The 13,482-nt window shown below is 35.3% G+C and overlaps 1 protein-coding gene across 1 annotated transcript; it reads left to right on the top strand.

The window, feature by feature from the left end:
• Nucleotides 1–327: 327 nt before the first annotated feature.
• Nucleotides 328–13,218, top strand: NAE1 (NEDD8 activating enzyme E1 subunit 1; the record flags this gene model as incomplete). The annotated part of the gene is made up of 19 exons (XM_029084677.1): nucleotides 328–431; nucleotides 518–578; nucleotides 1,519–1,549; nucleotides 2,166–2,237; nucleotides 2,532–2,611; nucleotides 3,778–3,887; nucleotides 4,256–4,365; nucleotides 4,745–4,807; nucleotides 5,068–5,131; nucleotides 6,283–6,374; nucleotides 7,688–7,747; nucleotides 7,834–7,967; nucleotides 9,378–9,453; nucleotides 9,803–9,842; nucleotides 10,879–10,965; nucleotides 11,571–11,663; nucleotides 12,095–12,209; nucleotides 12,285–12,334; nucleotides 13,109–13,218. Coding segments are annotated over 19 exons (1,552 nt in total), but the record flags the coding sequence as incomplete, so codon positions are not given.
• Nucleotides 13,219–13,482: the final 264 nt, after the last annotated feature.

Genomic DNA, 13,482 nt, shown 5'->3' with positions numbered 1-13,482 from the left:
CATTTGGGTTTAGGACAAAATTTGTGTAAGGAGTGTGTGTTACATTAGAAAAAGGTGTCTGCATGGATATTGTGTAGAGCATAAAGGTGGAGAAAATAAAGCATCAGTAAAATTAGATTGCTCTTGAGAAAGTTCCAGGTTTGTCACAGTAAGTTTCCTTAAGGATAGTTTATTTTGGTTAGTGCTATTTACCCCCTCTCAATAGTGAATGGAAAATAGTATGCTGGCCTCCATTTGGGATTGTTTAAATTTTTTTATTTCTTTATATTGACTTTACCATCTGAAACAAAATAATTTCGGGATGTTTCTGTTTCCATTCCCATGTAGGTTGTGGGGTGACCATGGACAAGAAGCGTTAGAATCTGCTCATGTTTGTGTGATAAATGCAACAGCGACAGGAACCGAAATACTCAAAAACTTAGTGCTGCCAGGTAAATGGATATTCCTTCTGTATTTATTTGTAATGTATCTGATATTTCATAATGCATAGTTATTAATAATATTTTTTTCCCCCAAGGTATTGGTTCATTTACAATTGTCGATGGGAGTCGGGTCTCTGGAGAAGATGTTGGAAATAAGTAGGTTTGTTACTAGCTTCCAATACAAACTGAGAAATAACAAGGTTTCATAAGTAGTTCTGTCTCTATACTCATTAAGAAATCCTGTAAAATTCTTAATAATTTTAAAAGCCTCTATACGTTTCTTGGAAGTCTTCAGTGGTTTTGGATATTTGTGACATACACAGCATGCACATTTTTTTTTTATTAGCTGCAGAATTTTACACAGGTTTTTTTGTTGCTGTTTTTGTATCTTAGAGGTCTGTTTGCTTCACAAATCAAGTTTATAAAGACAGTAGTCTACTCAATATAAAAATACCTTAAAATAACTTGTTTGCTGTAATTTTGAGATACGACAGTGCAAGATTTGTTTGTGTTTCAGCACTGCTAAATGTATTTTCTGTAATTTTGGTGATGAAAAGAACTAACTTTTCATGACTTTATCATTGTGAAACTGTGACTGATAGACAATTATTAGCTTCCATAGCTTTGAAGGGCTGTGTGCAGCAGAGGAAAGGATAAGAAACTTTACAAATCCTATTAAAAAAATCATTTGTTTATTAATTCTAGATCAAATTCTCTTATGGTGGATACCTACAAATATCTGTCTACTTACAGGGGTTATGTGTAGGGGAAGGCTATTCCATTACATGAAGAAATGAGTGCTAATGGGTCTTTAATTAGCCTAGTGAAAAAGAATCTGCAGTATGATCCTGGCTTCTAGAGGAGTTTGGCATGTCTTATTTTTCAGATTTGCAGCTCAGGCAAAATTTCCTTAAGAAACGCGTCATGAGGAAAATATTACAGTGGTAGGGAGAAGAAAAGCAGATTGAAGGGGGAAACTTGGGTTTTGGTGTATGAGAGTCAGCAATGTATTCTCCACTACAAAATGTAGCTTTAATTTTTTTTCCCTTATAAATAAAACTTCACATGTAACAATTTTTCTTGTCTCCTTTTTCAGTTTCTTTCTACAAAAAAGCCATATTGGTCAGGTAAGGAGATAACAAATGCCACTTCAGGTGCATTGGAAGCATGAAAGTATTGAGTAAATATTCCAGTGCAGTATTAAGAGTAAGGCTAGAAACATACATGTATAGGTTAAAATCTATTTATTCTTTGATAAAATTCCCCATGCTTACTTTTCAGTTGCTTTAAGTGAGAAGATAAGCTCAATTCTGATAAGATTGAATGGAAAAAAATGAATAGGATGTGGTTAAGAAAATCTTTGGAAGGATAAGGTAGAAGACAGTTGTGGCTGAGGGAGTAAAGCTAAGAGGAGAGAGGTGGGTGGGGAAAGGAAAAATCACACAAGCAGGAGAGTGCAAAAGGCATAGGTAACTCCAGGAAATTAATAAATTGCTATCATATAACTTTTGTTTTTAAAATTATGTTACTAAAAATGGTCTAAAACAAGTGCCAGCTGTTAAAGGATTTATTTTTTCTTCAGATAAGCAAGGCTTGGAATAAGAAATGAAGAAATCTTAGTTTATGATTATTAAGTCCTTTTTTTTTTTTTTTAAGCATGTAGCATATGTAATACTGATATATTATATATTATGTAACTTACATTTCAAGTGGTTAAACACTGTTCTGATTGTTCTGAAACAGAATCGTGCCCAGAGCGCCACTGAGCTTTTGCAAGAATTGAATAATGATGTTTCTGGAAACTTTGTCGAAGAGGTTTGTTTTCCTAAATTATTTGTATGTTTCTTGTTATACAATGTGATAAAAGTAGTTATGTGTTGTCTTTGTGATGTTGCAGTTAAGTGGCTTCATGATAAAGCAACATTTAAGGAAGAAAATATTCAGCTATTTGCGCCAAGTCAATTTATTGATTTTAAACATTATTTTATAATTTCATCATAATTTTATAGCTTTTACTTAACACTTTACATTGAATGTTGAACAGATTTGCTATGTATTCAGAAGTTTTCAGAGTGTTTCCTGACAAATTTATTTTTTCCTACTATTTAGAGTCCAGAAAAACTTCTAGACAATGACCCTTCCTTTTTTAATCGGTTTAACTTGGTGGTTGCAACACAACTGCCAGAAAGGTAAATAATCTAAAGTTGTTTGTTTGTTTATTTTCATTCAGCTGTAAAAGCAGGTTTCAATTGCAGGCATATTCTTGCAGGAAAACTTACGCAAAACAGAACTCTCTCGTTGTGAAGGAAAGTTACAGTAAACTGTGGCATTTTTCTGCGGACCTTTTTATATGTTAATACATAGCTCACAACATCTTTCAGATCCATCCCTGACTCCCAGGTGCTGCCTTCAGGTGTATTTGTCTATGTCAAGTACTGTTCTGTAGTGAAAGTTGTTTCAGGTCTGAAATCACTATAACAAGTATTCTCCTTATGTGAAACCTAACAGATAATAGGAGCTGTCATGCCTTTAGATTTTTGCAAATGTATTCTATCATTTGTACAGGTCTTCCACTTTACCCATATATGTAATGATATTGACCATATAAACTTTGTCAAGACCAGAAGTTCTTGATTATTATTTTTTTAACAGCCTCTCCCATGCTGCCTTCCAGTAAACAGAACAGATGAAAAATGACAACTCTGAGTACTGAGGAACTTGGGGGAGAAAGCGTGTTTCTGTTTCAGTGGACAGGCTGCCTCCACAGAGGCAAGAGGTTGCTGGATGGGTGGATAGTTAAATCTTGCTCTTGTCAGGAGGTGGCTGTTGTTCATACTTTATATATTTCTCCATTCCCCTGCTTAGAGAGGAGCCAGAGATACTGTCTCTTACGGAAGTAAGAGCCAACTTCCCTCTGAAGTGGTGATTCCCTTGCAGGCATTTGTGAATGAAGAGTATTTCTTGTGTGCTGTTCAAGAACCTCTGATTGGAGTTGCCCCGACTGGAAGTTCTGTTTGTGCAGCACACAGATCTAATTCTTTTTTTATTTCTTTCACAACTCGTTGAAGTTTTTTGTTTAATTGATTTTTTTGAGCGTTTGGGAGGATGGACTTAAATAGTAAGCTAAGAGATAAATACATTTCTAACAGTATAAATTAACGTATAAAATTAATATGTGCATTAATTCTATTAATTATTCTAACTAATATTATGATTCTGTGTGGTTAGAATAATGATAATATCAGTATTATGTCATAGAAAACTTATTTTTCACAAGTGACTTCTGTAAGAGTGAACTTTATAGTTAACTGTTGTCCTCTTGTACATCTGAAAAAATCATTGTTTTTTCTAACAGTACGTTACTGCGCTTGGCTGAACTTCTCTGGAATTCTAACGTTCCTCTGCTGGTCTGCAGGACTTATGGACTGGTTGGTTATATGAGAGTCATTATTAAAGAACACACAGGTTAGAGAGCTTTCCGAGATAAAGACTTTTCTAAAAGGTTTAAAGCTTCAATATGTAATGTCACGATTTTTTTTAATTATTATTCTTTATCTTGTGATAGAATTTAGTATTTGTTAAGTCTTACGTAGTTTGGAGTTCTTCACCAGGAGCATTCTTTGAGGAATGCGTAGAAATTATGGACTGTAACAAGTAGTAAAATTTTAGATTATCCTGACATTAGAGATTATCCTGACATCCTAACTTATGCAAAACACCTATTTTGAGAAGCAGGCAGTTCAGTGAGCAGGTGATGTGCTGTATTGATGTATAGCCCTGTTTTGAAGGCTGGACATAAAACTGTGAAATGCATTGTGTAATTTTTTTCACAGTTGTTGAATCTCATCCTGACAATACATTAGAAGATCTGAGACTGGACAAACCATTTCCAGAACTGAGGGAACACATTCAGTCTTATGACTTGGATCATATGGACAAAAAGGTTAGTACGTGGTTTGCGCTATGTGCTCTAAGACAGATGCAGACATAGAACGGGGATTCTGTGAAAATGACTCTTGGCAGGCGACTTTTTTTGGTGCCAAGTCTAGTGTGAGCAGAGGCAACCGTAGAATCAGTCACGAGGTACTGTTTTTGGCCTCCTCCCTAAATGATAGTCTGTTTTTGAATCTTAAGCAAGTGGGGGTCTTGGGAAGTAAGGCATATTCTTGGACAACTTAATCTGTTGTTAGATTGATTCCCCATTGCCACTACTTGTGGTAGTGGAAGAGATGTTAAGTTTATGTTTTAAATGGGTTTTTAATTTGTCTCCTGTTGTTATCTTTTCTTACCTTGACAAAGATTTCTCTGCTGTTCAATTACAGGACCACAGCCACACTCCATGGATTGTGATTGTAGCAAAGTATCTAACCAAATGGTTCAACGAGGTATATTGCAAAACGGCATAAGTCGTCAGTCTATCATGATTATTATTGCTTTAGATAAGTCTTTTCTAAACTAGATTATTATTTTGGAAACGTGTAGCAAATAAAAAAAACAAGATGGAACCATAAAAATAAAATTAGTAATTGAAATACAAGTGAATGTATGTGAACGGTGACAGTCTTCTAGAGTTCAGCAGTCTGAACACAATGTGGTTAGTAGTAGATGTTTTAAATACAAAATGTTTTTGTGTTCTTCAATTTAGAAAAGTGATCAGTTGCCTAGGAGTTACAAAGAAAAAGAAGCGTTCAGACAACTGATTCGGCAAGGTAATGTATGTCCTAGGAGTTCCTTATTAATACTGGCAGAAATATGTAAAGTAGTATCTGAAAAATAATCAGTTCTCTCAGGGTTAATTTATGAAAACCTGCTGGCATTTCTGGTACGATTCTTCTGCTAAATGACTGTTTTATACAGGTGGATCCTAAGATCCCAGATTGCTTATAAATGCAGTTTGTCAGTGTTTCTTACTGTTTGCTGTTTAAGATCAAGAATATGTTTTGATTTGGGTGAGGGGAGAGGCCTTGAGAGAAACTCCTGTAGAAGATATCGATGTTTAACATGGAAAATACAGCAAAGAGGAAAGCAAGTGGCTTTTGACACTGAAATTTCAGTTATTAGCTGCAAGTATTTGGTTGATCAGTCAACCCACCAAACTGTTGGTAATCATTGCAGCTCTAAATAACTAGTCTTGAGAGAGAGAGAGAGAGAGAAAGAAGGATGTTGTAGCTACTGAATACACTGTAACCAGTATGTGAACAGACTTCATTTTTGCAGATATTTTAGTCTAATACCTTTTACAGGTGCTAAAATTAATGACACATTTTTAAGATCTGGAAATACATTGTCTTAAATAATTGTAGAATAAAAACATAAACTGAATTTTTGCTATGTCCTCGTTTAAAGCTGGCCTGTGTGCACATTGCTGAGTGGTTCTGTAATCGTTATCCACAGGTTGGGCTAGGTCCATCTGATCTGTAGTAATTACCTTTGTTTAAATTAGGTTTTTAGTGGACTCCATTACTTGGTCTGGCTTGCTGTGTGGGTTCATAAGTGTTTGCCAAATTTGACCAAAAAACCCCAACAAAAAATGACTGCGGATGGGAAGGGTGGTTGAATTGCCTTTTTACCACCACCTACATTAGATTAGTGATTATGAAACTTTACTCTTTCTCACACAAATAAACTGGGATTTTTGTGATAAGTAACTTGCATTTAACGTCACAGGAAAATTAATCATATGTGGAATGTATATGCATGTAGTTTTATCAGTAAGTCTTGCTGATAATTCAGTTTTTTGCTGCTAAGTTATTTATGCTACAAATAAATCCAAAGCCAATCCGGTCTGTTGGTAAGACCTAAATATGATGTAATTCAGGGGATTGTGTATTTTTTATTTTTTTTTTTTTTTTTCAAAAAGGTATCTTAAAGAATGAAAATGGGACCCCAGAAGATGAGGAAAACTTTGAAGAAGCAATAAAAAATGTGAACACAGCATTAAATACTACAGAGGTAAAATAAACATTTATATGACAAAACTGAAGACATTTCAACCACCCCATTTTTTCAAAATCTGTTATGCACTTTTAGGACAGAAATTCAATTTGCAACATTTATATTTGGGTAAAGCAGTATTAATACAATTTTTAAAATTTGAAATGATGTGTAGTGAAATAGAAGTAGACTAGGTGGCACTGTAAATTGTGGAAATTCTGTTATTTCCTTGCTCATGCAAAGAAGCTACATTTCCTTCCTGCAGACTTGAATTCAAGTATAGAATGGGTCAGTAACCAGAGTTCATTAGTAGGGTATTCCTGTCTTAGTCTGCGTCAGATTTTCTTTCACAGATTAAACTGTAAAGTGCTTAGTGCAATTATAAAGAATTAGCAGTCACTGGAGTGTGTGATGTCTGATTTAAGTACATTGCCAGGAGAGAGGCTCAGAAAACATTTGTTGAAATTGTGCTGTATTGAAGCCACTTGCTGTAGTATTTATTCTGTATAGAAATTAACTGCTGCAAGGGATCTTTGACTCAGAAAATTCAGTACTTTCCTCTTGAAGAAACATGTTATGAAATTCCTTTCATAAACTGATCAAGCTTAAAAACATTAGAAATGAAATTTTCATAGTAATTATTTTCAAATAATTATTATTTTCAAATAATCCTCAAGTAGTAACTCATGATTTAGAATTGATGTCCGATTTCCTTAATCTCTCATCCATGGTAAATTGCAAAAGCTACGTGGGGTAAAAGCACATTCTGTGATTTTTTTCTAGATTACCTTTCATTTTTATTTGAGCTGTGCTGATCCTTGCTTGGACAGTCACGTTAAGTATCCCAAGAAAGCAGCAGGTAAAACTTAGTGCTGACATCTGAGTCACTGCAAGCCGTGTCCCAGGGTATTACTTATTTATTTCCATTGGTGTGCCAGACTGAACTGCAGCAGTTCAGGAGTCAAAACACTCTCACTTTTGCCGGCCCTCTTCTCTTCCCTGGCTGCCTTGCCTCTGGCAGGTAGGATGTGCAGCTGGGACTTATGCTGATGCTGCTACCTTTTTTTTTTTCCCATCTTCCATGTAGAAGATGGAAATAAGGTGAGATTTTTTTTGTAACGTTCATCTTGATCAGAAGCGTGTGCCTTGTTCTCAGGCAGTGCCGCTATTCAGAATATGTCTGAGAAGCACTGACTATGTAAGATTCAGAAGAGATTTTGATATGGAACTGTGAGGTCGCTTGGAGTTGGCTCTCCTGTCCTAGTGAGTGTTGAGATTCAAGAAATTGAAAGCCAAGTCACAAACCCAGCTTTTTTTTTTTCCCCTCACAGATTCCAAGATGCATTGAAGAGATTTTTAATGACGACTGCTGCATAAATCTTACAGAGCAGGTAATGTGTAATTACAAGTAAGACTTAAATGTAGAAAAAGCATCATGAATAACATTTGTGTACATGACTTTCTTGTGCGTTTGCAGTCACCCTCCTTCTGGATTTTGGCTCGAGCTGTAAAGGAATTTGTGGCAAATGAGGGGCAAGGAAGCTTGCCTGTCCGGGGCACTATTCCTGATATGATAGCAGACTCCGGTAAATTTATCAAATTGCAAAATGTGTAAGTATACAATTTTTTCTTTCATAGTTACTAGTGGTAGTAAATGGTGATGACTTCAGACCTCACAAAGTGCATGAATTCCTGTATTTAAAAAAAAAAAGTGTGTTGTGAGACTGGGGTGAGGGGAGGTGTGGAAAACACGGCAGGATGTGCCTGGGACTGTCTGCTCCCTGTATTGATGCTGTCTGCTGTTTGGAACCAGGGCCCAAGCCTTCAGGGCATCCCAGCTTCCTAAGGCTGGGTAGTAAGTGATCACTTTTCTTAGTTTCAGATCTAGTAAAGACCTTCCTACAGCTAGTAGCTTTCATAGCCTAGCTACTGGTGTCCAAAGCAAATTGTTGCTTATACACAGCCTTTGGTTTTTCTCCTCAATAGGTATGTCAACCTGGTTACAGAAGTTCTAGTTTCCTAGCTATTTAATTCTAAATACTTAGTTCTAATTAATGTCCTTTGAAGGGATTGCTTGGAAGGTAAGGAAGGATGTGAATGAATATTAACTGCAGATTCTAAACAGCATCAGTGTGGATCAAGATTTTAGGAAGGCCATGTTTGAATGCATGTATCCTCAGCATGAGCTTACTATTCCTGTGCATCCTGGACTTGATGCAAATTGTTGGGCGAAAAAGACTTTCCTAGTGTCACTACATTTTCTTTGCAGCTGATTGCTTTGTCTTCTTTTTTTTTTAACCTTTAAAGGGAAGCAGTATCTTGCAGAAGACTGTTAAACTTATTGTCTGTGCAATTGTACTGTTGAATTGTTCAAATAAGAAAGTATTATTTCTAATAGATTTTGTTTCTTCATAGATTCTGAAACACAACCTCTACTAGAAAAAGGATTCTGTGCCTTAATAGTTTGCATATCTGAATTCTATAAGCATCAGTGCTGAATTTACAAAATACTATGTACTTCAGTTCTCAATTCCCATAAGCATTACAGGGTTTTAATTTGCAGATAAAACAACTACAATTCCTTAAAATGAGCTCTGAAATTGAATTTTATCAAAAACTGTTGTTGAGATGTTTGTATTGTCATAGTTCTTAACAGAATATACTGTGGCTACAAATATTAAAATATAGAAATTAATAAAATATTAGAAGCTCAGTGGAGGGCATACAGGAGGCCATTAAGTAGTTCTGAAACTCTGGCTGTAGTAATATTCATTTTAATTTTAACCTGTTTCTAGAAAACAGTTATGCACGTAATTTTAAGCCACATGCTTAGTGAACAGCTCAGTCATGCCAGAGAGTCACAGAGGGAGGTAGTAAATGCATTCATGGCCTTGAGGTAGCTCACTTCCATTCATGTGGCTTCTATCTTGTCTTTATAATATAAAAAAAAAAGAAATTGTCTTCACTGTGAAGTTGATGGCTTTATGCTGTAATTATTAAGCTTTCTTTTATTATTAACAGATACCGTGAAAAAGCAAAGAAGGACATTGCTGCTGTGGGTAACCATGCTGCTAAATTGCTACAGTCCCTAGGCAAGGTAATTACAAATGTGCGACCATTCTGACAGGATAGAAATACTTTTTCCCTGACATTCTGTACAGAAATAAGTCACAGGAGACAGATATGAAAAGAGAAGCTTAATTACCTAATTCTCTTCAAAAGGCTTAAGTATGTTCTAATGAAATGTACTATCTGTGGTCTGTTTTATTTATTGTTTTTGGTTTGGTCACATAAAAGTAAAAGGCATACAGGGATATATTATTTATAATTTAAGATACCTTTTGTACAAGAATGACTAGTTATTTCACAATGAATGTATGAATATCTCTGAAAATATAAATTCTCTGCTCATCATATGGACTGGAATGAGTGTATTCTCTTTTTAGGCACCTGAGTCTATTTCCGAGAGAGAATTAAAATTGCTTTGTGAGTATGCTTGGATTCTGTTGCTGTGCGTATGCAAATGATCAAAAACTTATGAATGACAGTTTAGTTATTAGTCAGTAACTCAGTATTTGAATTTTTCAAATAGTTGCTTAGCAGTTGCATCCTTCAGTGGAAGTAACAGATGTTCAGCACCTCTCAGTAGTGAGTCTATAAAGGTTGGCTTTTAAAAGAGATTATTTTGGGGGGGGTCCAAACAACAGGTAGCAGATGTCATATGCTTTCTGTGATGAGTATCTAATCACTCTTGTCTGTTCTGTGATACTGACTTCAGAGTGCAGGCTCTGTAAACTTCTGGTAGTCTGAAAAACTAAGAAAGTGATGCAGTGAGTAGTGCTGTTGATGGCATTTGAGGCTATATCTGTTCTGGATGTGTATACCTGTCCACAGAGCAGCCTGGTTAAGTCTCCCTGCAACTGGAAAATTTTCCTGTAAGCCTGTAGCCAACAGCGCGCTGCCCCTGCGTTGATACATCATTTGCTGGGAGTTTGAGAACTCCCAGTTCCTCATTTTTGAGTGCTAGGTAGTAGCTGCACATTGTGTTGTTTTGTAGCAAGTTGTTTTGTAGTGGAGAAGAACCTTTTTCCACTTGTAGCTGTACTGCTAGATTATTGAGAACATGTGAGACAGTGGTGGATGTAACAGAAGATGGAAAGAACTCATGTTCATTTGCAGCATGGAAGAGAAGAACACGGAGCTGATGGCTGTGACTGATGAACTGCTGTAGCAGAGCTACACACGTTGTGCACTGTTACATTAATGCGGCACATACGTTTAGATTCTAGAAGTGAATAAGCACGACATATTTCACCAAAATACTTGTGATCATAGACCACAATGTAGTCTCATAGATTTTATTACTTCAGGCTACCAAAAGAAACAGAAAAGTGTTAAATGAAATTACCGTAAGTCTAAGTCTTTCATATTTAACACATCAGGGTTACAGACTTAAAAAGACTTAGTAGTTGGTGACGTATTTAAGTAGGTAATGCTCTCCTTTTCTGCACCCTCTGCTTAGGCAGCAACTCAGCTTTTCTCCGAGTAGTGCGGTGTAGATCTCTGTCTGAAGAATACGGTTTAAACACTTTTAACAAGGATGAAATCAGTAAGTACTTCTTTTTGGCACATACTTTAACTGCATTTTCAACTTTAAATGATTTTGTGTTTGAAAATAATTGTATGTTGCATGTTCTGTGCCATTGTGCAGTTTTATAATTTGGCATTGACTGGAAGTATGGGGTTTTTTAAGTTTAGAATGTTGAATTCAGTTTCATTTTGAAAGTTCAAAAATGACCTTACCGTCAAACAGACTAAAAACAGACAAAAAGAATACTGAGCTGTATGTTAAGGGATTTAAGCCCTGTTTTATAATTACAATCATTACAGTTAAATATGAAGTTTCAAATCCCCAAATTCTAACTAAGGAATATCCCATTTATTGTTATAGCAGCTGTCAGAGTTGAAACGTGAATATCTTCAGTGAACAGTTTATATCAAATACATACAGTATGGTTTTGTCATACACTCTGGAGTCAAAATCATGTATGGGCAGTTGACTCATTTTGATTCTCAGTTGCAGGTTGTTTTCATTAAGATTTCTTACTGCAGATTTTAGTTTAAGCACATGGGAAATACTTGATTTCAAGCAATTTAAAGGCTTTCTTTTCCATTTCATCTGTACCAGCTAACCAGTTCTCTTGCTGTTTTCAGTTTCCCATATGGATAACCCAGACAGTGAAGTAGTGCTGTACTTGATGCTACGGGCTGTAGATAGATTTTATAAGCAGCATGGTAGATATCCAGGTATGTTAATACCAGAGTTACTTAACATCATCAAAAGAAATATAAAGATCCAATAGTTCCTATACTACAAATATAGCATTAGTTGTTTAGCATTAGTTGTGGTTTTCTTTACATATTTTTTATGTAAATATAACTGTGAAAATTAAAATGAGAATTTTTTCTTTTTGGGAACTTAAGGAATTTATCTGAATTGATACCACTGAAATGGGTTGCTTGGATTATGAATCACTTAAGCTATGCAGCAATTTGTCATTGTCATGAGTAGTATCAACAGAATATTCAATTATTATTAGTCTAGTGTTACGAATTTAATGTATAAATAATCTTAGAAACTTTTCCAAAAAAATAAAATACTTATGCTGCTATTTAAACCCGTTAACTTTGAATATGATGTTGCAGTTCTGTCGTGAAACAGTTAACTTATTTTCCAGGTGTCTATAACTATCAGGTAGAAGATGATATTGGAAAACTAAAGGCATGCCTTACTGCTTTCTTACAAGAACATGGGTTGTCTGTAGTGGTGAAAGATGACTATGTTCATGAGTTGTGAGTATTATATCTTAAGTGTCCCTTTGTCAGTAAAACTGGTCTGAAAATACTGACTGTTCCTTTGCTATCCAGTTGTCGCTATGGAGCTGCTGAGCCACATGCTATTGCTGCCTTCATGGGAGGTAAGAATGCCACTGTATTTCTGGGGTCCACACAAATTACCTACTTGAATCAGAATCTCCACTGTTCTAATTACTTTGTATTGTCAGAGCAAAGACTAATCACATACTGTAGTCAAAGAGAGTCTTAGAACAAAATCTATTAAATACAAATAGCCTTGATTGCTTACATTAATTCAACCTGCAGGTATTATCCAAACTAAGTGTGTTTTAATAGGTGTTCAAAATTGATCTATCAGTTAACTTACCTTCTTTTTTTATCTTGTTTTGCTGAAGATAATAATGTATTAAATACTCTGTGGATGTAGGAATTTCTTTCTGATTAAGTGAAACTTTGTGTGTGCAGTGCTTTACAAAAATATGTAAAGATAACTTCTGAAGAAATTAAATAATATTTCATACTACAGGAGAACAAAATAGTGACCCTTCAATTTATTTTGCAGTTTAGCTATACTTCTTTTTTTAAATTTAACTTGTCAATTTCAATGAGAGGACATAACTTGCATGAGTCTGTCTGCTTACACAGTTTTACTCTGTGTGTATGTACATGGAGAGAGAAAGTATATACAACAAAGTGTATGTAAAGCTTGAAGTAACAGCTTTCTGAGCTTCTTTTATACTGGGAAGTACTAGAAGGCATTTTTTTTCCTTCTAGGAGTTATATCAGGTTCCCAAATAATTCCAGTGTAGTGAGTTCTAGATAAAAACCATTTTTACTGTTTTTTAAATATGACCTGCTGACTACCTTTTTTTTTTTTTTTTTTTTTAACTTTACAGGAGCTGCTGCACAGGAGGTTATCAAAGTCATTACAGGACAGTTTGTAATTTTTAATAACACCTATATTTACAGTGGAATGTCACAGACTTCAGCGACTTTCCAGCTGTAGGGTAATGATCTCGCGTTTGTTGCCACCAGGTGCTGCTGCGAACTGTAAACACTGTGGTGTTCTGCCACTGACTGGACTGTTCTATATTATCTGAGAATTAAAGTTCCTTTATTTGTAACTATTTTATCTTTTTTTTTTTTTTTTTCCCTGAGGACAAATAAAATCATACCCAATCCTCGAATTGTTTTTTAAATCTAGAATTTGCTGGTTCACCTTTGAAAGAAAAAACAGCGGCTGTTCTTTGGCAGGGCAAGCTGTATTTAC

This window comes from Antrostomus carolinensis, unplaced genomic scaffold, assembly GCF_000700745.2.
Source record: "Antrostomus carolinensis isolate BGI_N321 unplaced genomic scaffold, ASM70074v2 scaffold9794, whole genome shotgun sequence".
Lineage (NCBI taxonomy): Eukaryota > Metazoa > Chordata > Aves > Caprimulgiformes > Caprimulgidae > Antrostomus > Antrostomus carolinensis.
This window is presented reverse-complemented; position numbering and strand designations above follow the sequence as displayed.